General features: G+C 41.2%; 1 protein-coding gene across 1 annotated transcript in view; it reads left to right on the plus strand.

Moving 5' to 3' along the window:
• The window catches only part of cachd1 (cache domain containing 1), a 96,910-nt gene that overhangs the window by 32,128 nt on the left and 38,839 nt on the right, over nt 1-25,943 (plus strand). The window contains exons 3-4 of the mRNA XM_063460289.1: nt 8,668-8,816; nt 19,293-19,399. Of these exons, the coding sequence (XP_063316359.1) occupies nt 8,668-8,816; nt 19,293-19,399 (256 nt within the window). The remainder of the gene's footprint in view (nt 1-8,667; nt 8,817-19,292; nt 19,400-25,943) is intronic.

Consider the following 25,943-nt stretch of genomic DNA (forward strand, 5'->3'; position numbering starts at 1 on the left):
TCAGGCACGATTTTGTGTCTGTGTGTGCGTATTTTACTACTGCATGAGGGATCTTGGAAGAGTGACAGTAAACACCAGACTGGTAAACAGCCACCAGCAAGAACAGACAGGTTGATGTTTGTTTGCATTTCTCCCGCGACTATATTTCTGTCTGTGCTCCGGTGTGTCATCTCATGCATGTGTTTGCGAAATATATACTATCTCACCTTGCAGGTATTTACGATTCCACAGGCAGCTAAAACTGGCTTTAAAGCGCTCTTTGTCCTTCGTCTCCATAGAAAAGCCGCCTTTCTGAACAGCTTGCAAGCCAACGGCAGTCCCTCGTCTTTGAGTGCCTCTTGCTAAGGATAGTCGCGATTATGGTCTTTAACGCATGTCTCGCTAATTTCAGTTGCACAATTCCAACCTCTGTGTTTCCAGAAAGTCCAACAAAAAACAATAAATCTTAGCTTTCCAACTTGCGTTGCGTGTGGCTTGCTATAACAAGGAGCGATCGCAGAACAAAAGGTCCTCAATGTGGGTTCATTTGTAGCTGCTGTATGTCTGTGTCTGGCTAAGAGAGTGGGCAAAAATTCTCACTGAAACCCTTTTGAGTCGGGCCCCAGCTAATCCAGATGACAGACTGGCATAGCTGTGTGTGTCCGTGTCCCCGAGCCAAGCTAAGGCTCAATTAGGATGGTATCTACAGAGGAAGAGAGCGAGAAGAAAGACAGAAGGCAAGGAGCTGCAAAGGGGTCCCCTCTAACAGCTTCGAGTTTCTCCTCTGGAAATGTATTATTTAGACAGGCACACAGATGTCTGTCCCTTTCTGATGACACAGGTTCTCCCTCTTCCTGTCTGGCTTTCTTTCAGTCTTTCCTGTGAGTGTGTTCTCCATGTTGAACACATGCTGTCAGAGTGGTTGTCAATAATTAAAAATGCTGGCAACCATTAATGTTTTATCCTATGCCAGATGTGGCAGATGCTGCCTAAAAAGGAGGCTAAATGTATTTTTTTTTTTTTTCTTAACAAAAGAAATGACAAATTTTTCTATTTGCCCTAAAAAGTTGATTTCGGCTGCTGTCTTATTCACAATGGGTCACAGCAGTGGGTAGTACTGCGTGTTTGATTTGGCAGATTTTTATGTATGCTGGATGTCCTTCCTCACACAACCCCAAAGGGATTTTTCTCCTCTAGAGATCTCTCATTCTTACTTTTTAATATACAGCAGGGCAACCTGAGTAAAACAAAGAGGTCCCTTGTTTGTTTTATATGAATACATGTTTATTCCCTGTTTGTTTGCTTATTTATGTGCATTTTCTTTAAACAAAAAAAAAACAAAAAACAGAAAAAATGCCCATCACACACAAAAAGTTGTTAATATAAAACGTGGTATAAAAACTGTTGTCTGAAATTTGCTATAAAATGTAACATTGTCTAATGCTGACTCTAAAATTAAAAAAATGTCTATAAATATGTTATACTATAGAATAAGAACGCATTGAGGTAGCAGATTAACCACTACCATCGAGTTCATATTATTCTATTATATTTATATTATTGTCTGTGCTTGTAAATTTCACTGAGCTGTTTATGCTATAGGGCTCAATCGTGAGATTCCCTAAGGAAAAAAATCTCATTCATATTTGCTTTCCCCCCCTTGATGACGTCACAGCAGTGAGTGGTGCGGTCAGGGGCGAAACATTGTGGTATACTAATAAGTACTGCACACACAATACAAACTACAAAATACACAGTGAATAACACTTATTATCTCTGCATCATGGCACCTGGTCGTGGGGGGGACATATTGGGGAGCAAGTGCAAATTTAGTCCTCAAAGCAGGAAAAATGGGCATGCGTAAGAATTTGAGCGAGTTTGACAGCGGCTGAATTGTGATGGCTACACAACTGTGTCCAAGCATCTCCAAACCTGCATCTCTTGTGGGGTGTTCCTGGTCAACAGTGCTCAGTATCTATCAAAAGAGATCCGAGAAAGGAAAGTGTACCAGCGACAGGGTCGTGAGCTGCCCATCAGCCCATGCTGATCCTTGTCCACTGCATAAAGTGCCAACAACGTGCATATGAGCATCAGGTGGCCTGCAATAATGAGTCACTTTTTTTTTTTTTTTTTTTTTTTTTAAACATAATGTGGATGCTGTGATGTGTGTGTTGCTTACCTTGGGAACACCTGGCGAGCATCTGTTGGATGTGCTGGGTAGACATTTCAGATCCAGGGAGGTCCCGCCCTATAACTTGCAGGTCTTAACCCTTGTAATGTCCTCGGGATTCCCATACACTTGTTTGCCATACACCTACGGGTCATTTTTGACCCGAGGACAACACAAGGGAGGAGCTGTTGCTAGATACCACAGTACACCTTCAGACGTGTAGTGAAGTCCATGCCTCAACAGGTCAGGGCTTTTTGGCAGCCGAAAGGGGACCAGCAGAAGTTTGAGGTGGGGTGTCTCATAGCCTTTTCTGTTTTCCTCAATTTCTTTAATCAGTTTTTTTGTGATCATGATTCAGATTGTAGCTGTTGGCTTAATTAAAGGCTCAAAAGTCTGTTGGATTTTCTGAAAATGAGAAAAATGAAAGTGTACCAGATCCCTTAAAGTGTGTGATCAGTACTTTACCCTGTATTCATGACCTTAAATCTGCATATCTGAACTCAAATGGGTAGTGTGTGTGCACACTACATTTTCCAATGTTATTGCCGTTCAGTGAGCCACTCTGGCTTCGGGAAAGCATTGGAGCTGTCACTCAGCCCAGGCAGAGCCCTTTTCGCGATGTGACATTTAAGAAATGAAAGTAAAAGGACAGCTAAAAACGGTTCTGTTCAAGTCAAGAAATTAGGTTTGGATTATTCCCTCATTTCAGGTGCGAACTGCTAACATTTTATTGGCTTGCCACTATAGTCCTACATTGAGAAGAAAAGTTAGATTGGGTTTCTGTTGGCATATAAGGATAAATGTAAACAATTTTAGCTTGACATCAGATGGGATTTATAGTACATAGCTGTAGTCTTCAATACTGTTGTGAGCCCGTTCCAAATGTGCAACCCTATTGGTTAATTTGACGCTAACTGTGTTGGTGATTGTTCTTTAAAAGTCATCAGGTGCAAGTTTACTATGACTGTAATGCACGTCTTCAATATCTTTAGTTGTGCCCAGCTTACTAAAAGATGATTGTTTTGGAGAATGCCTTAAATGGCATTAAGATTAAAAAAAAAAAAATGTAAATCTTCCCTTTCAGTTTCTGTTTCACTGTCTCACTATGCCTAACCTAATCTGACAGAAGCCTCAACGCTTCTCTTTAGTCTGATGAGTCAGCAGCAAAACCCATCCATGACCTTTTTCAATATAATTTATCCCAGACAAGATCGGTCAGGTTCTAACAACCCTAACATTGTGTACTTCTCTAAGACAGGTGATCTGTCACACGGCATCTCAGTCTATGCTAAAGTCTAGATTATGGCAGGACTATTGCAGTGCATATTAGTACATATTATTGCAGTGCATATTAGTACATATTATTGCACATGTTGTGAGTGGCTGGTTTCAATGTTATGGAAATGTATGAGTGAAGCTGAGCGGAACATTAGCATAAAACTGAACCACGCCCACGCCGCCATGTTAACAGATTTAAGCCGCCAAATGTTTTGTACTTCATCTCTGAAACGTGCTGCGACTTTACCGTTTTTATAATCGACCTGTTAACCACACATTAAAATGTACTTTCTCCAGTCATGCTGAATACCTACATCATTATGTCAAGAAGGAACGAGTCAGCACTCTAATAGCCTTGGAAAACTCCTCACCCTCATTATAAGCAACAAGTCCTTTATGAGAGGTTCGTTTATCCAAGCAGAGGTGACGCATGCACTGTTAACTTTCTATATAATGGCTGAGGTTTGCAGAATAGACCTGCATCCCGCTTTTACCAAGTCCTTTACCCCAACATTCCAAAGTGAGTTTTGGTTTGCCACAAATGCCGCTGCCAGCGACTGTGGTTGAAGGCTGACTGGCAAACCTCATTAGGTCCAACACGAGACTTCAACGAACATCCGTTCCACTCAGTCTGCTTTTGTGGCGCAACCAGCCCCACTGGGTGCTGCAAACCCTCCATATGCTGGTTGGATGGGTCAGAGATGGGAGAGAGGAGTCGTATGTTTTAGGGAGAGTGGTTAATCTGCAGAGCACAGGTTGGTTTTGGCTGCACCGGGCAGACTGTAACATGAGCTTGAACTTGCACAGCTAGAAGGTTCTGGTTTCTTTTAAGTCGCTCTGTTAAAACTCGAGCTTTGGTTTCTGTGCGACTCTCCCTCCCCCAGCTATGGAAACACTTCTTAGCGGAGCACCAGCCTATTTTTCCTTTTCTTGCAAAGTTCACTTCAACTGATTTCCATGCATGGATACAACTGTGAGTGTGTGCATGTGTGCATTTAAATTCTTGCCCCTGTATGAGTGGTCACGCTGGTGTTCGTGTTCCTTGCGGTGGAAGGTCAATAATTGCGGGCTGTGCCTCAGGCCCCTGTTAAAACCCTTGGAATAGCGGCCAGCTGATTAGGCATACAAGCGGTCAGTGGGTCGTGGTGTATTTCCCTTTTCCTGGATTCAATCTCAGCTATTTTTCAGGCAGCTGTAATTATGGGAACAAAGGGGTCCACTTACTGTGGGGAATAAGCCTTTTTCTGTTTTCAACAAGGCTGAGGTGACTCAAAGTGACTTTGGAAAGTATTTACTGATTTGTGTTTTTTTTTGTTTTTTTTATTCCTTCTTAACATTTACATATAATAGAAAACTATACATTATTTGAAGATTTTGTTACTTACATTATTTTATCTTTATTTTATCTAAAATAATTAGATGCCACTTGTGGATTAGTTCGATCTATAAGGTTTTGGACAGTTAGACTTTTTTCTTTTTGATATCAATTTTGCACCAGTATATCACCATAATTTAAAATGTTAAGCTTTTAAGATTTAAAAAGCTCATATTTTGAAGGAAATCTTTTGACAAGCCAACAGAATTGAAAGTAATTGTAAAATTATTTTTATTTATAACTTTGCATGGCATTCTCCAAAACTGTTAAAAATGATCCTTATTTATCCCATGCTGGCCTTTGTGCAGCAAACCACTGATGAAAGAAGTCGATTAAGTAGATCCCTCCCTGTCGTCCTTTAATGCTTCCGTAACACTTGGAGCAAACAGTGGCTGGAGACTTCGGTACAATCAAAAATATTATGGCGTATACAGTCAACTTGTTGCATGTGAAGACTCTGACCAGGCCTGCAACTGCTCTCAGAAGTGACTTTGGAAGTCAGTCTGCTATACGTTTGCAACTTAATGGGGTGAAGTGCTTTGTGATAATAGGGTGGTTTACTGTGACAAATAGGGAAAAGCGTAAATCTGTTGCCAAATAATGACATAGTTGCTACAAGACAGTGACTGCAATATGAGTGCTTAACAACCTTACTGTAACATATATAAAACAATAGTATAGAAAAATATAACCACAAGGAGTTGAGGACCCATTGAGTCGAGTCACCTTTTGTAGAGAGAAGTGTTGCAGTTGAATTGGTGCAGACCTACTGCAGAGTGTTGGAAATCTCTCTCTTCTTGTAAATTTGAGTAGACGGCAATTATTTGTAAACCTTAACCAAACACAAATGTTTGGAGACGGGTTGCCAACCGCCAGCCAAACTGTTTGTGAACAAAAGTGATCACTGAGAGGTTGAGGTTGTTGCCTGGTAAACCTTTGGGTGACTAGTTGGTTGTTACAGCTATTTGCAATTGGTCACCGAATGCAATTTTTCTCTCCTAGTCACAAGGGGATTGCCATCCTACTTTTACTTTACTGTTACTGAGCCACAACACAGCTTTCTTCTGATTGGCTGCTCCTGATTAACGAAAGGTTTGAATGTCAGGTTGGTGCTCTCTTAGCCAAGGCTCTGTCTTAGGTGACACATTCAGGATATCCCCTTCCTTCAGCATCATATGGAGCCAAGAAAATGAAAATGAGGAATTAGATTGGTCTTAAGCCTGAGCTTTTGGCTCACAGAAATTGCTTGCACATACTCTGACCTTATTTTTGGAAAATTTCGCCAGGTTTAACATCCACACCTACCAGTGCACTAGAAATGCTGTAAAAACAATAACAAAGCACAATAGTTCCTCTTTAATAACATGATTCCAAATTATCCTATGCCAAATTATGACCACCAGCATCATAAGACTATCAGTTCACCTTGGCCTGGGACTAAAAGCCACAGTTACTGTTTATAAATGTACAATCATTCAAATTCAGCCAATCAGAATAGGGAAAAAGGTTTATGGATGATCTGAAGGGGGAGTGAGCAAAAGAAAAAGGCTTGTTAACAGGGCAATTTATAACAGATTACATACATGTCTTGCCTCACATTAGTTAGATGGAAGTTCCAAACAATTCCCCATCTTTTCAAGGCTTTTTTTTTTTTTTTTTTTGCAAACAAAAGCAAGAATAGGAGTGACTTGTGAAGAGCTGCTGGTGTGCTGGTTATTAATGTACCCCAGGAGGCTGCTACAGAGCTGGTTATTAGTTTCCCCAAAGAGCTGGATCCCTGTTTTGAAAGAGCACAGTGATTTGTGTGCTCAACCAGAACCTAGTCCTTCAAAGAAAAAGTATAATGTATGCTTGTTCAGGGGGGCAGCACGAAGGGCTCCAGTAAACACAGCTGAATTAGCTGTTGTTGCTGCCTTTGTCTGGAAACCCCATGTTTCTCCTCTGCTTCTCAGTTTCTGTGCATTGGTTTAAAAGTAAATTACACCCTAAAACAGAATTCCAACTGACTGGAAATTTGTGGGGATCTTTATATGCATATTTCAAAAACATTTAATATAGTAAAACGTTTGATTTTGATTGTGCAAAGTCGTCAGCATAAGGAGATGAGAGAGAGAAAAAAACGTGCTACGTAAAATGTGTTCCAGTAAAATGCGTGCATGTTGCAGTTGTTCTTTACCACAAATACTTGCATGCAGCTGCCACAAGCTCCTACGTTTCACTCTAGGTTGCACACCTGTTGTATTTTTAGGTGGATTTTCTTCTTAAATTATGCAAGATGTGATTAGTGGAAGTGGAGTGCGTTTGAGTTCTTAGATCCCCGTCATTCTGCTATGGTTTAAGCAGTGATAAATTTCACACTTGATGCGGCTCCAGATCTGTGCTGCTTTGATATCACTCAGCTTCCTTTTATGAATATTAAGTTGTGTACGTCTGCACACATGTGTATTTAGGGGCTCACTTTATGTCAGGATTCTTGGAGGTGTCACTCCCTGTTTGCACGTTTATACAACAGCGTACAGCCACACCCCCAACCGACATATTTGCAGTTTCCTACAAATAGGGCTGAATGAAGCAAATGAGCTGTGTCAAGCTGAGGACATGGGTGACATTGTTTGTAGTACTTTGCTTGTGCCTTAGAACAGTCCTTTTTCTGATGTTTCTTTTATTTTTATATATATAAATTGTAGGAGCGCCAAACATAGACGTTATCCATTTATATTAAAAGAAGGCTGAGAGGAAAGCTGAGGTGACTGTCAAAGAAACTTCTTTAAGGACAAAGCAGCAAAAAGACAAAGAGAGAGAAAAGATAACAAGATTCAGTGAGAAAGAAGCCAGAAAAACTTTGTTATACTTGAAGGGACAGCTTAGGTCGGCTCCTTTTGATTAGCAGCATTTACTTGCATATGCCACTGCAGGGGGAAAAGGAAATAGTCAATCAGTCGTGGAAGTAAACACACATGGAAGTAAACTGTTTGGACCTCCCACAAACTGTTAAACACGGATAAACTATTTAAAATATTAAAAGTCATTGCGTGTATGCTTGTATTTGTGTCTTTGTAAAAGCTCAGCTATCAGTGTTTTTGACTGCAAAGTTCTGTTTGACTGTTTCGCTTGAGAATGTGAACAATTTCAGGTAAATGTTCACAGGTGTACAAACTGTTTGAAGAACACTTTTGCATTGCAGTATGAAACCACACATATGCTGCAAAGGTGAATTGTTGTTATCAGGCTGATGAATAGCTTTTCTGACTAATCAATTTTCACTCTGTTGTTGCAAAGTGAAGTGGTTATAAGAAACAAATGTATGCGATCTGAGGACTAGCACCATTAATCATGTTTCGTACTATCAACAAAAATGTAGTGGTTTACACAAGCCAAAGATCCCCTTTGGGGATCAGGAAGGGCGCCTGGTGTAAAAAGTCTCCCTAATCAAACATGTGGTGCTACCTTGTGGAGCAGCTCTTTTTAAATAAGGAATTCTTTCAACTATCAACAAAAAGAGTGCTATCAAAACTTATGTCATTGACTCACATCTGTGGGTTGTAATCCCAGGGGGAGGAAATGTGTGACTGAATTTTTAGCAAATGGAATCCCACCATACTCCTGAACTACATTCCCCTCTTTGGTGCCATATTTGGCCCCTGATTTAGATCTAAGTGGGGAAACTTGAGCCACACAAACGTGCTGTTAATATGAATTCGCCTCTCCTAGCACTGCCACTTGGAATCACGCAGACCAGGTAGCTGGTAGTTTTAAATGCAAAGTTGTCTGTTGGATTAGGCATGTGGGAATGGGGCAGGGGTTATTTATGTGTCACCATTAGTTTTTGTCTTATTGACACAGTTTTCATTTTTCCTTTGTGCAGCTGGCCAAGAAGATTCGGGAGAAGTTTAACAGATACCTGGATGTGGTGAACAGGAACAAGCAGGTGGTGGAAGCCTCGTACACCGCCCACCTCACCTCTCCGCTTACTGCCATACAGGACTGCTGCGCCATACCAGCATCAATGATGGAGTGAGTAGCTTTCTCTTTACAATCACTTTACCACTTTTCCTCGTTTCCTTTGTGTGTCTCTCGTAACACGCACACCAAAGTCTCTGCAGGAGGGTTCACTCTGTGCCTGTAAACTCACCTCCCACTGTTAGCACCTGCACTCAAGCTCTCTATGCATTGCTTTATGGGCCAGCTACACACAAATCCCCATTTCTCCCTTGTTTTGATCATCCTTGGATTAGTTATAGCCGTATTTAAATCGCATCATTTGCTGCCTTGAGCCTCATGCTCCGATTACGTGGGAGCTTTTTAAAACTCTAACCATAAGATGGAACAAATTAAAAGGTTGGTTTTACCTCTTCTGCACTGCACCCCAACTACAAGTTTTATGGGACCTGGAGCCAAGGACGGCATGGAGTTATATATAGAAAAAACGTGGAGGTTGAATGACGATTTCAATTTTTGCTTCTTTTTTTTTTTTTTTTTTTTTTTTTTTGTTAATCGCTTTGATGATAACAGCAATAATGACCAAAAAATCCAGTCGGGCTCTACTGGGTTAATATAATATATATAGCACAAATAAGAGAAGTTTTAATGCCTACATATATATTTAAAGCTGAGCTTTGGATTAAATCTGTCAGATTTAAGTCCTATACTGAGATGGGTTCAAATTGGCCCAGCGTACAGTAGAACCAGATTTTCGGCCAATCATCGGCTTGAGCAGGGGGAAAACACTGTTCAAAGCCGAGCTCGGAGAAAAAGGGAGAAAGTGCCGCTTTCAGTTCTAATCTACAGAGCAGCAGCTGTCTCTTCCCGTCCGCCCTCCTTTCTCCATTTTTGTCCGCCTCCCTCCCCTTTATCAGCCGACGCTACAGGTTACTGCTCTCTGAAGTCTTTGCACTGCAGACTTCACAGACTGCAAGGTCACCTGTCTGTCCACCTGTGATGCAGAGGGAGGGGAGGCGGGTGCTACCTGGCTCAGGGCCATTTGCCACCTGTAGCTGAATTCAGGATGAAACATGTGTGTAACATGTTGTACTTACATGTACATCAGCCCATTATGCGTGCTTAAAATGCAGCTCTAAAACTGTGGACACAGGAAAGAAAAAATACTGAGGAAAAGTTATTATGCAAGACCTGGACGAGAATAATAGAATGATGCAGCAAGAGTTCACAGGGGGGTTGTGGTGTTGGTTGTGGACATACCAAACTGAAGCCGAATCTGATGGATCCCTAACTTCAAAGCCTCTTCCTCGGGGGAGGGGGAAAAAAAGCAGAGAGCTGTTTTGCTTTCATATATTTGAGCGCTCGCACAGTTTAATAAAATATCTAAAACGGCTTATGCCTTATCTTCTAAAAGATAGCGGGTGCTCTGTTTGTTGAATGCAGGGAAAATAATTATTCGCTGATGAAAGTTTTCTTTAAAAACTTCTAGAAAGAATTAAGAGGTTTGGGGAAATTTGGTTTCTCTGCTTGGTTGCGAGGAAAAGCGTCTTGGCGTATGACCTCCAGCGAAACTGCGGCTCGTCTACAATTCCCTTTGTGTACTTGCTCAACAAACAGCGTATGTGTACTTTAATAGGCTTCAGTCATACCAGTAGCAGATAGCTGCTTATGCCTGTTTACAGACTTTGTGCTTATCTAACCTAACTGGCTGCTCGCTCGTGGATCTAACAATCTTCTCACTGAAGTCTCTGCGAGACAGTGTTGTGCATTTCCTGATATATTGAGCGCTACGGCAAAAGCCTGCAGGCAAATAGCTCAACGCTGGGAATGGCCACGGCCTAGACTGGCTCTTTTTATGCAGCATAACATGTCGTATCTGATACAAGCGCAAACTGGGAGGAAAAAGCAACACTGTGCAGTTTCACTTCAAAGTTTTTGGTGTAACCGTTTCTTGACAAAAACATCTACTTCCTCTGAGCCTGGGTAGTTCAGCCGCCTGCAGTGCAGTTTTATATCCTTTCCCAGGGACGTCAAACCCCTGTCACAACTTGCCTAAGGTGACCTCAGTTGATAACATGATAATGACCCACACCTTTTTTCACACCTTGGCTCATGTGATGACACACATGATCTACAAGTGGGTCAACGACCACCTCCAAAGGGAACGATCCCGAATAGGGGTTAAATACCTGGAGCTCTCCAGCTTTTGTTTTTAGAACTGACGAAGCCTCTTGGATGAGCAGAGTGAAGCCGTTTTTACTCCTTAAAGGTACCCTTCGTGTGATTCCTTTATGTTGAGAAATCCAGGCTAGGAGTTTCCTGTTATTCCTGACCGTCCTGTTTGCGTTACGTTGCCACTGATAAATGTACTTCTCAAACTCTCAAACTTGTTTATCTTGAATGTAAAAGAACAAACAAAACAAAACACACAAAAAACACGTATTGCTGCCAAAAATACATTGTGGAATATGTGCGGAGAGGAGTTAGCCCAGAATTGGTCCAATTCAGTGTGTCCTTCACTAGTCTTGGGCATCAGCTGCTTCTCGGGGTTCCAGTCAGGTCAGCCAGTTTAGTAGTGGGGGATCAGGTGGTTCACAGGGTGTCTGCTAGCTATCAGGCTGGCAGGCTATCGTTTTGCGGAGGGAGGCCACCGAGGGCAGCGCTTAGCAGCCAGTGGTATGCTTTAATCACCGCTGGGTCTCAGCGACGAGCCCGGCCTGAAAATAGCAAATGTATGTTGCTCGTTTGGAATGGTGCGCATGAGCCCCTGTATGTTTGTATTTTTAACATCCAATCTCCAGGTGCTCATTTCAACAGTTTCACTGCTATGCAGATGTAAAAGTGAGAAGTGTGCGCGGGAGCATCTCGCATGGCACTTAATGGTCTCATTTCACCAGTAGTCCTTGAAAAGATGAGCTGCGAGTGAGCCGTTCAAAGAAAATGCTACGGATGTGATCCTCAAAAGTACTTTTATGAGGTAAAATAGTGAAAAATAAATAAATAAAAAATTGGCAGTGTGTCCCTAAAGACTGCTGCTGCCTTCAGGCATGCCCACATCACAGCAGTGTGTCAAACATCAGTGAGCAGAGCTTAAGCAGCGCCTGTATTATAACAACACAAAGCTGGTACTTTTTGGTATACACCAAAGTATTCGGAGAAGTAAAACTCTGAGGTGATGATGACACTTGATGGAAACAAAGATTGTAACAAATTTCATTTCTAGAGGAGACAGTTTTCTCCGTAACCCTCATGGTGCTGTTTTATGAAGGCTATTGTTACCTTCAATGCTGAGGGTGCTCCATTTTCATTAACGATGACTTCTACTGGCATATGCAACTGATCGTGTCTAAATTGGAGGACAGAATCACTACTATTTATTATTTATTTATTATTTATTTTTCTTGTGTTGCAGAATTGCTGTAAATGATGCCAAAAGTCTTTCTTAAGGCCACTCCGCAGGATAGCTTTACACTGTGTAGTCGTATCATGTGGGGGTGGGTGGGGATCCTGCAGAATTTCTAATACCTGCACTCATAAATTAAACATACGGATCAATGGTAGCATGGTGTTAATACCGAGCTCCTCTTTCTGAAGGAGAATTCTCACTATCCGAGCTGTCGGCAGATTTACAGTTCAGTTCAAGAGGATACATTGCGCCGGTGATCAGCTACTGGGACTTCACATCAAGCTTATCTTGTAGTCTCGTGGTTTCACTGAGATCATAATATCTGTTTGCACGTTAGAGAAGGAGAGGGCTAAACACCAGGCAGGTTAGGAGGAGGGGGTTGTTTAAGTGACCCTAACAGGTGTAAATGCTGGGCCGCTGTCATAACTTTCTTCTATCTCCAACACCCCACCCCGTTAATGTCAGCCTCTTCCTCGTTTTAATGTTTGGCACTCCTTTTCTTTGTTCCACTGTCCTTCCCTTCACTCCAGTCACCTTCACCTTTCTTGCCAGGCTAGCAGCTCATCCAGAGTTATGGTGCAACAACAGCGGCAAATTCATGAGCTCAGTTTTAAAATAAGCTTTGACTGCAAGATGATCAGGAGTGATTGAGAACTTATTGATCTTGAGGGAGTGTGTGGATGCAGTATAACTACCATGGATGGTATTCATTTGAAATTATGGGCACCTAACCCACTTTGTTGTTAAGTGGGCCAGAACAGTGGAACTACATGAAAAAAGGTGCAAAATTACAGAAAACATTCTGGCAGTTCATTACCGGAGGGGGGGGGGGTTGCATGCGTGTGTGTGTGTGTGTGTGTGTGTTTGCATGTGTGTGTATTCATATCTTTGTGGGGGGGTTTACTATATTTGTGGGGACCAAAATCCCGGTCCCCACGAGTTTGAAGACATTTTTGAGACTCAAAATGTATTTTTAGTGTCAGGGTTACAATTGGTTATGGTTAGGCTTAGGCTAAGGGTTAAGGTTAGGCATACATTTTTGATGGTTAGGGTAAGTGGCTAGGGAAAGCATGTCAATTAGATGTCCCCATAAGATATGAAAACCTGACGTGTGTGTGTGTGCTTTGTGTCTTTATTGATAATAAAAACTGTAAAACCCATGAAACTACAGTTAAAATTTAAAATCTATGTACTCCTTCACATTTTCCAAAGATGTCCAGTAGCCATATTTGAGTCTTTGCCTGGCTGATTTCTATCCCCTGGGCCCCATGCTTGACAAACCTGATTTAAACCATTGAAAGGTGTTATGGACTAACTACTTAGATGCAATCATTTTCTTCTTTTTCTCCAAGATCTCACATTTCTCGTCAAGTCTCCCAACCAAAAGAATAATCCAAGAACTATAATAGAACCCCCTAATTTGTGTGTGTTGTGTGTGTGCATATTTTCATCATTAAAGTACTTTTTCCATTAGATCCATAATATGAATGTGTTTTTAGTCAGTGTTGTATTCCCAAGCACTTGAAAAGTCGTGCAGTGAAATCTCCTAAACGTTGGTGCTTATTAAAGACCACATGTGACATCATTTTTGGAGTAGTGAGCCAAGCTGTAGCCAGCAGCTCATTTACAATAGCAAATCAAACAGTCTAGTAAAACTTTCCATGTCCACCTTGAAGCCAATTAGCGTGCAAGTTGACTGAAAATTGGCAACTAATATGACTAAAAGACACAACCCTGTTTCCCTTGTTATCACTGCATATAATAACTAGAGGCGTGGTGGTTAGATTTTTTTCTCTTCACAAAACAAACAAAAACAAAGTGTTCCTGTTACTATGCGTGTAGGTGCACAGCTATGCAGTCAGCCTAAAAAACACTCCCGTTAAATATTGAATAGAGCGGTTGGGCTTTGAGGATTTTACTAGAAGCACTTGTGAAGTGTAAAGAAAAGTCTTTGACAACAAATTCAGTTATCCAACTCTGTGTGTCTAAATCAGCACCCCAGTATCCCAGTTATTCGGCCCATCCCTATTTTGATCGTATGTATTCTGTGGGACACACCCCTGTATACATGATAAATATTAGTACATCTAAGTCTGGCAGTTGTCCTGACTTGTTCCGCAGTACACGCTGGAAAGTAAGCCTGTAAGCTGGTGAGTGTATTTAACTTATTCATAAGCAAAATGAAACATTTTGTTTTGTTTTTTTTCTTTGTTTTTTTTTTTACCCCTGCCACTCTTTGGTTCTTCCTGTATGTGACGTGACTCACTTGGTGGCTGCAAACTGTAAACATGTGAATGTAGCTCTAATTGACAATAACCCTGCACTTACATTTCTCAGCAGTTGCTCTTGTGAGCAGCGTAGCAGAGGAGCATGACAATCATTACAAACTGGCAATGGATTCAGCGAGTCATACCCTATTACTTACTGAACAGGCCACATTTGGACACAGAATTTCCCTGAACTGAAAAAGTGATCTCTGCTTTTTATAAGCCTACACTTAGTATGCCACCTGCTATTTTGGCATTATTGCAGGCAACATTTCTCCCACATTCATGGTTTTTTGTACGGAATTATGAATTGATCGTATACAGCTGTATAGACTAATACAGTTCAGTGTAGTACCCTACAGTAAATCAAAGTTTTTGTATTAAAATATTCAATTTTTTCTTGTCATTGCTTTAGGGATTTTTTTATTTTTGAAGTTCTTGTTAAAGGCACGTGTGTTTTGAGGTGTTGGTAATACTTGTCCACTCTCATTTTCATACACGGGGGACACCAGAGTCACCTCTTGCTTTAGTGCAGTCTATGCAATGCAAATGCATAGCATCAAAAATTCACTTCAGGCTTTGTCCCCTGTTGTAGAGTAGTTTCTATACACCACACTTTCCTCCAAAATCAATTCTGCCTATTGATATTTCATTTGAATCCGTTTCGGTAGAGCTGCCATTGAGAGCCAGATACATGAAAGTGTCTTCAAGTGCTCTCAATTCTCCTGCTAGCATGTTGCCAGCTTTACCGCTGCTACCGCCGAGGGACTGCAAACACATTAGGATTGGTATTACTCTTGACGTTGGGGCTCGCGCAACAGCAAGTCCCTTCAAGGTAATTATTCTCACTGGGCTTTTTGAATGGTTTGGGACTGCCTGCTTTGCGGATATACGTGGCTCTTGCAGCAGGGGGCACCTTAATATAATAGATTTTAAAAAATGGGGGATGGCTGGAAAACGGCAGGTGCTGCCTTATTTAGAAGAGTCTGCCCATTTTAGTCTGTGAAGGAGGGAAATGGGAGGGTTGGTTTTGGTACAAACTCAGCCCCAGTAAGAAAAAAGGTGATTGTTACTGATGTTTGTCTGTTTTGTAACTGTAGAACACACCTCTGCATTTGTTAATAAGCTTATTAAATGTAAGAATAATGTAAAGGATTGTGCAGAGGTCTTGTAACAACATTGGGTGATAGTTTGATAGATTATCACTGTTGGTTTTTGTGTGTGCATATGTATACATGCATATTAAAATATATATGAAATATAAAAAATGTGTGCGCGTGTTGGGCCTTTTTGGAAAACGGATTTCTCTGCCCTCATTAAGATGTCTGATCAGACTCGAAGCTCTCCTCCCAGCTCTCCCTCTCTCTTTTTCGCATGTTTTTTGATGTGGAATTCAAAGCAGCTGCAAATGTATTTTTTATCTGGCACACATTTCGCCGAGCGTCTCTGCCCACCCCTTCTATGCAGAGTGCGTTGAAGGAGAATAGTAATGACTTTGGCCTTGTGGGACTCTAAATGAGCGGAGTTCAAATGCAGCCTGTACATCACAGGACCCGTCAATCAGCAACGGCCAGCGCCAGGTCTGCAAGCAGAGGGAGCCAAAAAGTGTGCACAGTGTGTGTTTACATGTGTGCACACGTGTGGTTGTATGTTGCTAACCCAGATGAGGGTGGGGGGGTTGGCAAGGTCCACTTGGAGGCATGGATCAAAGCACCAAAGCTTGGTGCGGTGCAGAACAGCCTGCTACTCTGCATACCCCCACCCCCCGTTTTGTGGGTATGGCAGAAACCAGCATTTAGAGTGAACAGTACATGTAGCTCATTTTAGGCTGTCGCTGGGCGCTGAAACAGGTGAGAAAGAACTGATAGGTCATGTGCGACGTTTCATTTTTTGACATCTTTAATACTTTTGGGCTTTTGTGTGCTCAAGGACAGTGCCGTCGTAGAGCCGCGTCTTCCGCATCACACCAGGTTCCAGTGGGGACTTGTTAAAGAGCTATGCCTAATGAGGAAGAAAAAGCAAGCAGCTGTGTAGGAAATGATGAATTCCAAGAGTTTTTATTTTTAATTGGCTTATTAAAAGCTCATTGTGATTTGAGATAAAAGAATGCTGCTTATCCTTTTTTGGACTGATGACATCAGAGTCTTATCCCTGATTGCTAACAGTCAAGAATCTGCATTTTGGGAACACTAGTGCACTCTTATCACAATTTTGAAAAAATTTCCCCTTTTCCCACTCATTTTTCCACTGTGTTAGATCACAGTCAGACCCCGAAGCCTTGCTCTGTTTTCACCACCACCATCTCTCTCCATCTAGCTCGCTTCCTTTTTTAAGGCCCTCAAAAAAGATAAGGAGCAGACACTATAAATACTGAAGATGGTCTGGCCCACATATGAATATCTGCTTACATTTCCTGGTTAATTGCATCCTTCTTTATCGGCTACTTGGTCTGGTTTGGGCGGAGAAAGTTCAACTCTGTGGCCTCATTAAATGTTGACATGTATCACAAAGTGTCACAAGGGCTTGAGAACAATAGGGCGACCAAACATTTCTGCGGTTCAGTTTGTTTGGAAGTTTGCTTTGTTGATGTAAATGATGGAGGCGGTTATTGTCAGCATTTCTTCTCTGAGCCCACCCACCATTCTTTTCCACTTTAATCTCTTCACATGCCGTATGTTGAGCATAACCTTAAGCTGAACTCGGAATGTCAGCCACTGGTGTTAATTGGCTCGACTGTCGTTACTGTTTTGTTAGCGTGCACCCATTGTAATTGTATATATAAGTTTAAAAAGCATTTGTAGCCTATTTACATTTGAATTTTCACATTTGTGTCACATTTGGGTTTTTGTTAAACTGCACTGATGCATAGCGGTAACTAACTTTGCCCAAAAAAGAAAAAAAACAAAAAAGTGATTCATGTTCATTTCTCAATTTCTGCATAGTGTTACTTCATCTTAGGTAGTATTTGAATACAGGACTTAAACAAACATGTTGCTTGAGCAGTCAACGTTGTACCCTCTCAGGCTGTAAAAACTCTACTTTGCTCCAACCTTATCATTGTACATGTACATAAATTTTCCAACTGTGCTCCCATAGACATTTTATTAGATACCCCTGGCTAGTACTGTGTTAGACCCCCCCCCCCCCCCAAATTCACACATTTTTTGCTTTCAGAACTGCCTTCATTTCTTCTTGGCACAGATGCCACACGATGCTGGAAACATTCCTCATGGATTTTGATCCATATTGAGTCGATAGAATCACACAGTTGCTGCGGAGTTGTTGGCTGCACATCCATATTGTGAATCTCCCTTTATGCCACATCCCAACGGTGCTCATGTGTTCAAGAAACCAGATTGAGATGCTTTGAGCTTTGTGACTTGGCATGTTTAAGTGCAGTAACCATCAGATGATGAGTACACTGTGCTCATAAGGGGTTTTGACGGTCAGGAACAATATGTAGGTAGAATGTGGTGTTTAAATGATGCTCAGTTGGTGCTCAGTGCTTCAAAGTGTGCCAAGAAAATATCCCCCACACAATTACACGACCACTATCATTAGCCTGGCAGCATAGATTCGTGCTTTCGTGTGGTTTACGTCAAATTCTGACCCTGCCATCTGAATGTCACAGTAGAAAGCGAGACTCATCCGAACAGGCAATGTTTTCACACTTTTCTGTCCAATTTTTGTGAGCTTATGCAAGTTGTAGCCTCAGTTTCCTGTTCTTAGCTGACAGGAGTAGCAATCTGTGTGGTCTTCTGCAGCCATAGCTCATCTGCTTCAAGGTTCAGCGTGAAGCTTAAGTTGTAGCTTGCTTTTGGCTTCCTATCAGCTCATAGTAGTCTGACCATTCTACTCTGATGTCACCAAGGCATTTTCGCTCAATAAACTGGCACACTCTGGATGTTTTCTCTTATTCAGATTATTCTCTGTAAACCGTAGGGTGGCAGTGTGGGGAAAATCCCAGTGGATCAGCAATTTCTGAAATACCCAGGACAGTGGGTCTGGCACCAACAACCATGTCTCTTTCGTAGTTACTTAAATCACCTTTCTTCTCCATTCTGATGGTTGATTTGGACTTCATCAAGTTGCCTTGACCATGTCTACTTGCCTAAATGTGTTGAGTTGCTGCTGTGTGATTGGCTAATTAGATGTTTGCAGTAACAAGCAGTTGAACAGGTGTAGCTAACAAAGTGGCTGGTAAGTGTGTATCCCACAACCACAGAAAAGCTACATTTTCACTGTGGTCACTGTAGTGTTTTGTTCAAAATGACACCGGGGGGGGGGGGGAAATGAGGGGAAAAATGAAACGTCTGACATGGAGACAAACAGCAGAAGTTGGGGCGCTCTAACAGATGCTTTGAATCATCCAATTAGGCCGATGGCCCTTCTTAGAATCACATTCATATGTATTCGGGGAACTGGGCATTAGCTTTGTTAGAGGAAAAAGCGGGAATCAAGCAGTTTTCCATGGAAAGTATTGTTCACTAGCTGAAACTTCAGCTTTAGTGTGAGGTCTGAGCAACAAATGATTCAGTTAGTGATGTAGTGTAGCTCAAATATAAGAAAGCATAGTCTATTAGTTTCAGCTGACGTTTCATGTTCATTGATCTTATGTCTCCACGTGCCGTATATCTTTTATTAATTGTGCAATTTATGTAGATCTTGGTAAATATCAATATTTAGTAGGCCCACAAGCAATTCTCTAAAGTCTGATGAGCTCTGTGTGCACATCTGCAGGTTTTCGTTTTATAGGAAGTAAAGTGGTGGAGCAGTTGTAAATGTGTGCTGAGAGAAAAGCCAGAGCAGCTCCACCAACAAATGAGTTGGACACACGCTCTATAAATTCTCAAATGTTGCCTGTTTGTGTGCATTTAGGTTTGATGGAAACTTCAATACCAATGTCTCCAAGACCATCTGCTGTGACAGACTTTCCCCCACCGTCAACAGCCGAGCTTTCAACCCCGGACGGGACCTCAACTCAGGTCTGTTGACACACACACACACACACGGTACATACACATCCAATGAGGGAACTATCATTTGGTAGTCCATGAGCTGACCTGCTTTAACAAATTACACGCAGACACACACAGCTTTTAAAGCATTCAAACTTTTAAAAGCCATTTTTTGACTTTATTTGAAGCAGGCAATCATTTGCCAGCAGTTGCCATGGCACCCAGTTTTCATTAAGAATTTGTGTTCTTTGCTTCTGCAGTGTTTTTAAAAATATATATAATTGATGTCAGATTAAAATAATAAGCTGTCTGTGTCCAAAGCACTCTGTTCGACTTTGATCTCTCATCTGCAGTTGTACTCGCACTTTGTGTTATCATCCTGTTGAAAAAAGGCTTCTCAGTTTTGTTTTCATCAGCTCACATAAATCGGGTGCAATCATATGCAATTGCACACATGCTGTACGCAACCTCGACACTCCCCTTGTAGCTATTAGAAGTGATGGAAAGTAGTTTTATGGCGTTCTCCCTGCCTTGTTCCAAATTGCATAAGCACATTGCAGAATACTACCACGTAAAACTCCCATATGTGTCTGCACTGCATGTCTTTCTGCATTTGATTAAGAATAAAATGGACAAAATTGACTAAAGGCAGGCAAAGGCAACTTTCCTCCTGCTGCTTTGTTTTCCCCAGTTTTGCTCCCTAGCATGCTCGCTCTATTTCCAGAAAAGAAGTATATGCACAGACTCCAGAATATTGAACCTGTTTCCTGATGTCTTTTAACTTTGCAGTTTTACTCACAGTCACTTGTTAAAATCACTTCCAGCTCTATTCAGTGAGCTGCACTTTCATTTTTTGCTGGCCTTAGAGGTAAATCTCACTGATCACTGAGAGATGTTTTTACAAGTATTTTAAAAACATTGCCATCCAGTGTTGTGTTGACCAGTCATAATGATCAATTTAACTTCCAATTTAAAAAAACAACAACAAAACAATTAAAAATGCATTCATTTATTATGTCCACATAATACATTAAGGGATCACTGTCACAGCGGGTTGCCCTAGCAGCTAGTCCTTCCTGACACAACCCCAAAAGGCTTTGGGTCTCCTCCCCTAACTGAAGCAGAGATCTTTTATTTGTTAGGCGACTGTGTTAGCAACAACTCTGTGGAGCCAGTATCGTGCGGAATTGGGAGTAATAATTATTACTACTCAAATCTTCTTATCAATTTGTAGAGCCAAATCTATTTTTTAATCTAATGTTTGCTGCAAAATCCCCCAAAATTCCTGAGGTATTCTTAACTTACTTAGCCACATATCTGAGTCAAACCATGGATATAACCCATCTCTGTCATCTCATTTCTGCCTTCACCCAATTGCTTTTTTCCTCCCCAAATATCCCACCCTGGTACTTTTTCTGTAAACCATTCATAATGACTGCCATTCATAACACGTCACCATCGTCAGGGTTTTATTTTCCTTACGAGTCAGTCACGACAAGTTCATGTTACCCCTCCCCCCCACCACCACCACATTCAGCCCTCATTGACCCCCACACTCTCAGTGTATTCATTCCCTTCCATTTGTCTCGGCCCAGTCTAAACAAGCAGCCACAGAGGGGAGGGAGGGCCCGTGTGGGTGAGAGCAAGGGATAATTGAGAGGGAGAGAATGATAAATGAAGTTAGAGGAAGGAGTGAGGGCTGATTGGAGAGTTTATTGTATTTTGTCCATTCTCTCTCCTCCTACCTTCCATTTTCTGTTGAATTGAAGGGAAAGATGGTGGATGGATTTGGAGATATCAGTACCAACAAGTTGGAGTAATCCATTTTCGCCCCTCTGTCTGAGTTGTGTTTTTGTAGGCTGTCTTTTAAGAAGTTATAGCCACTGTCTAGGTTAAAGATGCTATGTGACAACAATTCATCCATCAATCTGAAGTATATGCACACTTGTACATACCGATATTCTTTCAGCACCTTTAACTCTGTCTTTAAACTTAAGTGCCACTGTATGTACTGACTCATATTTAGCATGCCCGAGGCAATCTGCCATCTTTGACAAGCTGGCGAATAACAGTTTTCTTCTACTTACATAGCATTCACATGACTTTAGCTAAACTAATTATGACACTAATTATGGCATGTAGTATGATACTCAAGTAAAAGTGAAAAGTCGCCATCCAAATTTGATTGGATTGGAAAAGACTACTCAAGTACTGAGTAACTGGTTGTAATGTCTGTTTTTTGTTTTTAGTTTGTTTAAAGAAATGCACAAATTTTAGTATTTTCAAATAGAATATATGTAAAACCATTAACAAAATAAGGCACAACAATTCTAATTTCCAGATTTCAAGTTTTTAACAGCAAAGCTTTTTTAACCAGTACCTACAGTAAATAAATATATGAACAGTGCAAACCATTTCCAGTGACAAGATGGAAATGGTTGCCTCCGAGAAAACATTAGAACGAGGCAACTTCAACATATGTGTGTAGACACTAAAGCTGGTGCGCCAGAATGTCAGACTAGGGGTGGTTCTTTTAAATACAAAGAGGGAGCAAGCGAATCAGAAACACAGGGCACAGAGATGCGACAGGTCTAATCAGGAAAAGTTTATTCCCCAATGTGGACAGCAGGAATAAAACAATAATTCTAAAAAAAAAAAGAAACAAAACAAACATCTGCACTAAAATTCACCAGGAATAGATAAACACAATTCTAACAAAACTATAAAATGTTCTTTGTATACTAAAATACCTCAAGAATATACACAGTGGATTAACACAATGTCATATAAAAACACTAAAAACATGCAATACAAACAGAATAAAATGATGCAAATAAAAACTACACTCAAATAAACACTAAAATCAGATTAAAACCAATCATAAAAGACAAATACAAACTTCCACGATGTGACGTACATACAAGAGGGCTCACTTTCCCATAAATAGTTTCTTCACTCAGTGAAATGATGGTTAAGCTTCAGCAGCAGTTGGCTCTCAAGGTTCCTGCTGTGAAGCTGTGACTGTTTAGCAGTGAACAGGAGTCCTGCCTGACTAAAAAGTCTCTCACAGGCTGCAGATGCAGGAAGAGCTGTATTGACTTTGATTGACAGCTTCTTGATGTGAGGAAAGCTATGTAATAGATCCATACCTCCAGTGAATGGACATGAAAGGTACCTCTCCAGCTCCCCTGCTTCTGGCTTTCCTGACCCCATGGATCCAAAGAAGACATCTTCGTCAGATAGGCTGCTGTTTGTGCTGGCCTCATCCAGCTCTGTGTCTAGTTGATGTCTGATAAAGTTCAGACCTGTGGAAAGATGTATGGTTAGGTCTGTGCATTACTGTGCCCTATAGACTGCCGAGCTACTGGTGAAATTTTTTTATCACACCGGAGATGTTTGTTTCTAACTCTTGTCAGCCTCTGGGTTTCTAACTAACACTATAATCCCAAGTTACAGTAACAAGGAAAGTAATTATAAGTCAATATCTAGTGGCTCACAATTTAATGGATAAGTATACCAGCTTTTAAGATGCTTTCCTCTGTGGACCAGGATGTTCTGAATCTTGGTAGAAGTATTGCAGCTGCAATCAGCTCAGGGTCTTTCATTATTTCTCCAAAACGTTTCTGGATCCCGTCCCGCAGCGCATCAACAAGAGGTCTACACATTTTGCAAGATGACTCCAGCCTGCTCAGCTTCTCCAGCAACTGGTAAAGTGTTGGCAGCAAGAAACCCATGTGCACAGATGATTCCCCTTGGAGGATGTTAAGGGCCATGGCAACGGGCTTCATCACAGCAGTGTACTCAACCAAAAATCCCATTTCAGCAGGATTGAACCTAAAAACGTGTCAAAACAGAAGTCATAGCCATTTCTACAACAATGTAATAACTGCATTGTCTGTAAAATTTGCAAATGATTGCTAAATAAGACAGTAAAGGTTTAAGTAATTGATAAGTAATATTCACATTTGTCAGTCTCAAAGTCACTTAAAATAAAGGGTGGATTCACCCATTAATATTTAAAAACCAGTTCCATCAACTCACATCTTTATCTTTAATGCCGTGCAAACATTGCGGATTGCTTTCTCTCCTTGCTCTTTATGAATGCGCACAACTCTTTCCACAGCAAGGAACAGGGAGCTCCAACGAGTCTGATTGGGTCGAAGAAACTGCAACTTGCACTCACGTTCCACTGTTTCGTAAGCCGTGATTGACCTGCTGGTTTTATTCCACAGAGCATGACATTTTGCAAAAGCAGACTGAGACAGCCTCTTGTATGTATTATTGGTAGCTTCTGCAGCAGTGGCATCAACTGTTGATATAAGATTGAGTAGATGACACGCACACTTTTGGTGCCTTGGAAGCTGGTACTCAAGACCTGTGTTGTCATTCAAAACAGCAAAGACATCTTGATACTCCACCTCTAACTCACTGTCTTCTGCTGCATCATCAAGGGTAGACCCACCATCCTCCTGCCATTTGGTTGTTTCTTCCTCTTTCTCCTCACCATATAATTGAAAGGCCTTCAAGAAATTTGAACCACTGTCTGTCGTCGTCCTGGTCACTGTATCTCTGATGTGATACTCTGAATGGATTTCTTCTAATGCTGCAGCAAGAACATCAAATGTATGCGAACCTTTAAGAGGTCTACAAGCTAGTGCAGCAGAATGCCTTTCTAAAGAGATCTATCCAGTGACAAGTCACTCCCAAATAGCTATGCTGTCTGGCAGACCAGCAGTCTGTTGTGGTAGCAACATAGTTCAGTGCTCAGTTTTTTGATGATTATGCTTTTCATGTTCTTCGCAGCTTCTTGTATTTTTGAGCACAATGTTTTCCTTGTCATTACTGTACACTGGGGTTGCAAGGTTTCCATCATAGTCTTGAAGGACGATGTCTCAACTATAGAAAATGGTTGGTTGGCTTCACATACAAACGTAAGCAGAAGCTTGTCAAACGTTGCTTGTGTTACCCGCCTAGAGCCAGTGAAAGAATCTGTAAGTTTTGCATTCTTCATAGGTGGCTCGGTAGAAGAGGACGACTTTCGTTTTCTGTGGCTGTCCATTAATTCTGTATACATCTTCATTTTGGTGGCGTGAACCCTCTGTTGGCAGAAAAAATAGACCATGAAACTACATGTGACTAAGCAATTTCTATACACTTTTTAAAAAACAATGTTCCCATATTTTTAACCCTCCTGTCGTGTTCACCTCCCCACCCCCATTGACTGAACGGCCCACTGAATGACCAAATGAAAGACCCACTGAACGACCTACTGAATGGCCCACTGAACTGAATTTGGTGGTGAAAAATGTTTGTTATGCTAATTTAAGAGCTGTTAAAACAGACCACTCAATTTTGTCTGGGAGTGCTACAGTAAGGGGTGGGGGATGAATGAGACCGGAGAGTTCAACTAGCACAAAAACCATTTTTCACCACCAAATTCAGTTCAGTGGGTGGATTCCCATTCATTTTCTATGTTGGTCACTTTTGACTGGGAACACCATGTGTGCTAATAGAAGTCCTAACAGATGTTGATTAAAACACTCAAAATTCGATGAAGAGGTGATCATCACTTTTATATGTTCAAGTGCATAGTGTGGAAGGTATCATGAGGCAATCAGATGTAAAACACAACATTTGTGTGTGTTTTAAGTTGTAAATCAGTCAGATTTGACCCGAACACGACAGAAAGGGAAGAGAAACCAAAGTCGTGCCTACATTAAGTGAGTTTCCACACACACACACACACACACACACAAATAATTCCAGTTTAAGTTAAAAATAAGAACATATGCAAGGCTAAGCAGTGCTAGTCAATAGATTCTGCTTCAAAAAATGTTTAGAACCTTTATAATCTTTATAAACTTCTACACCTTAATAACTGTAGTTCTTTGAAGAAAGAGTCAAGACAAAAGTCACTTGTGGAGAAAAGAAAAATATTAAACCAGCTTAATTACTATACTAATGTTTTTCTAGGAGAGAAAGGGAATGATTCTGGATATGCACAATTTTTTAAAAATAATTTAATTTTTAATGTGGACAAGGCCTTAAGACTGTGATCCTATAACCCATGGGTGCAAAGCTCCAGTCCTCGGGGACCAGTGTCCTCACCGCGACACACCAGAATAAAATTATTAGGTCATTAAATTCAGACATTTAATTCATGTGTTAACCACTTAAGCATAGCTAAAAAGACATTTAGACCAAACTTACCGCGACATGTTTCCTCAGGTTAGATGTTGAGTTTTTGTACGCTGAAATGTCGGTTTGTTTTGGCTCACACAGAAGACATCGCATTATATAGCTGTTCTTTTGGACTCCTTTAAAGCGAAACATGCTTTGTATATGTGGCCAAGGGTGTTCATCCTCTTCAGTTTTGGTGCAGACAGTTGCCTCTGCCATTTCTTGATGTGTTTCTTCAGTCCGTGTCCGCTAGTTTGAAAGGCTTGGGCTGCTCGGCCTGCCTTTTATATCTGGTCATGTGACTGCATGGCTACGTCTGATTGGTGAAAGAGTTACAGGTAGCCCCAAGGCGGCATGATCCATTATTAGTAGTATTATCCAATGTGTGAAA

This window comes from Pelmatolapia mariae, linkage group LG17 (genome assembly GCF_036321145.2).
Source record: "Pelmatolapia mariae isolate MD_Pm_ZW linkage group LG17, Pm_UMD_F_2, whole genome shotgun sequence".
NCBI lineage: Eukaryota > Metazoa > Chordata > Actinopteri > Cichliformes > Cichlidae > Pelmatolapia > Pelmatolapia mariae.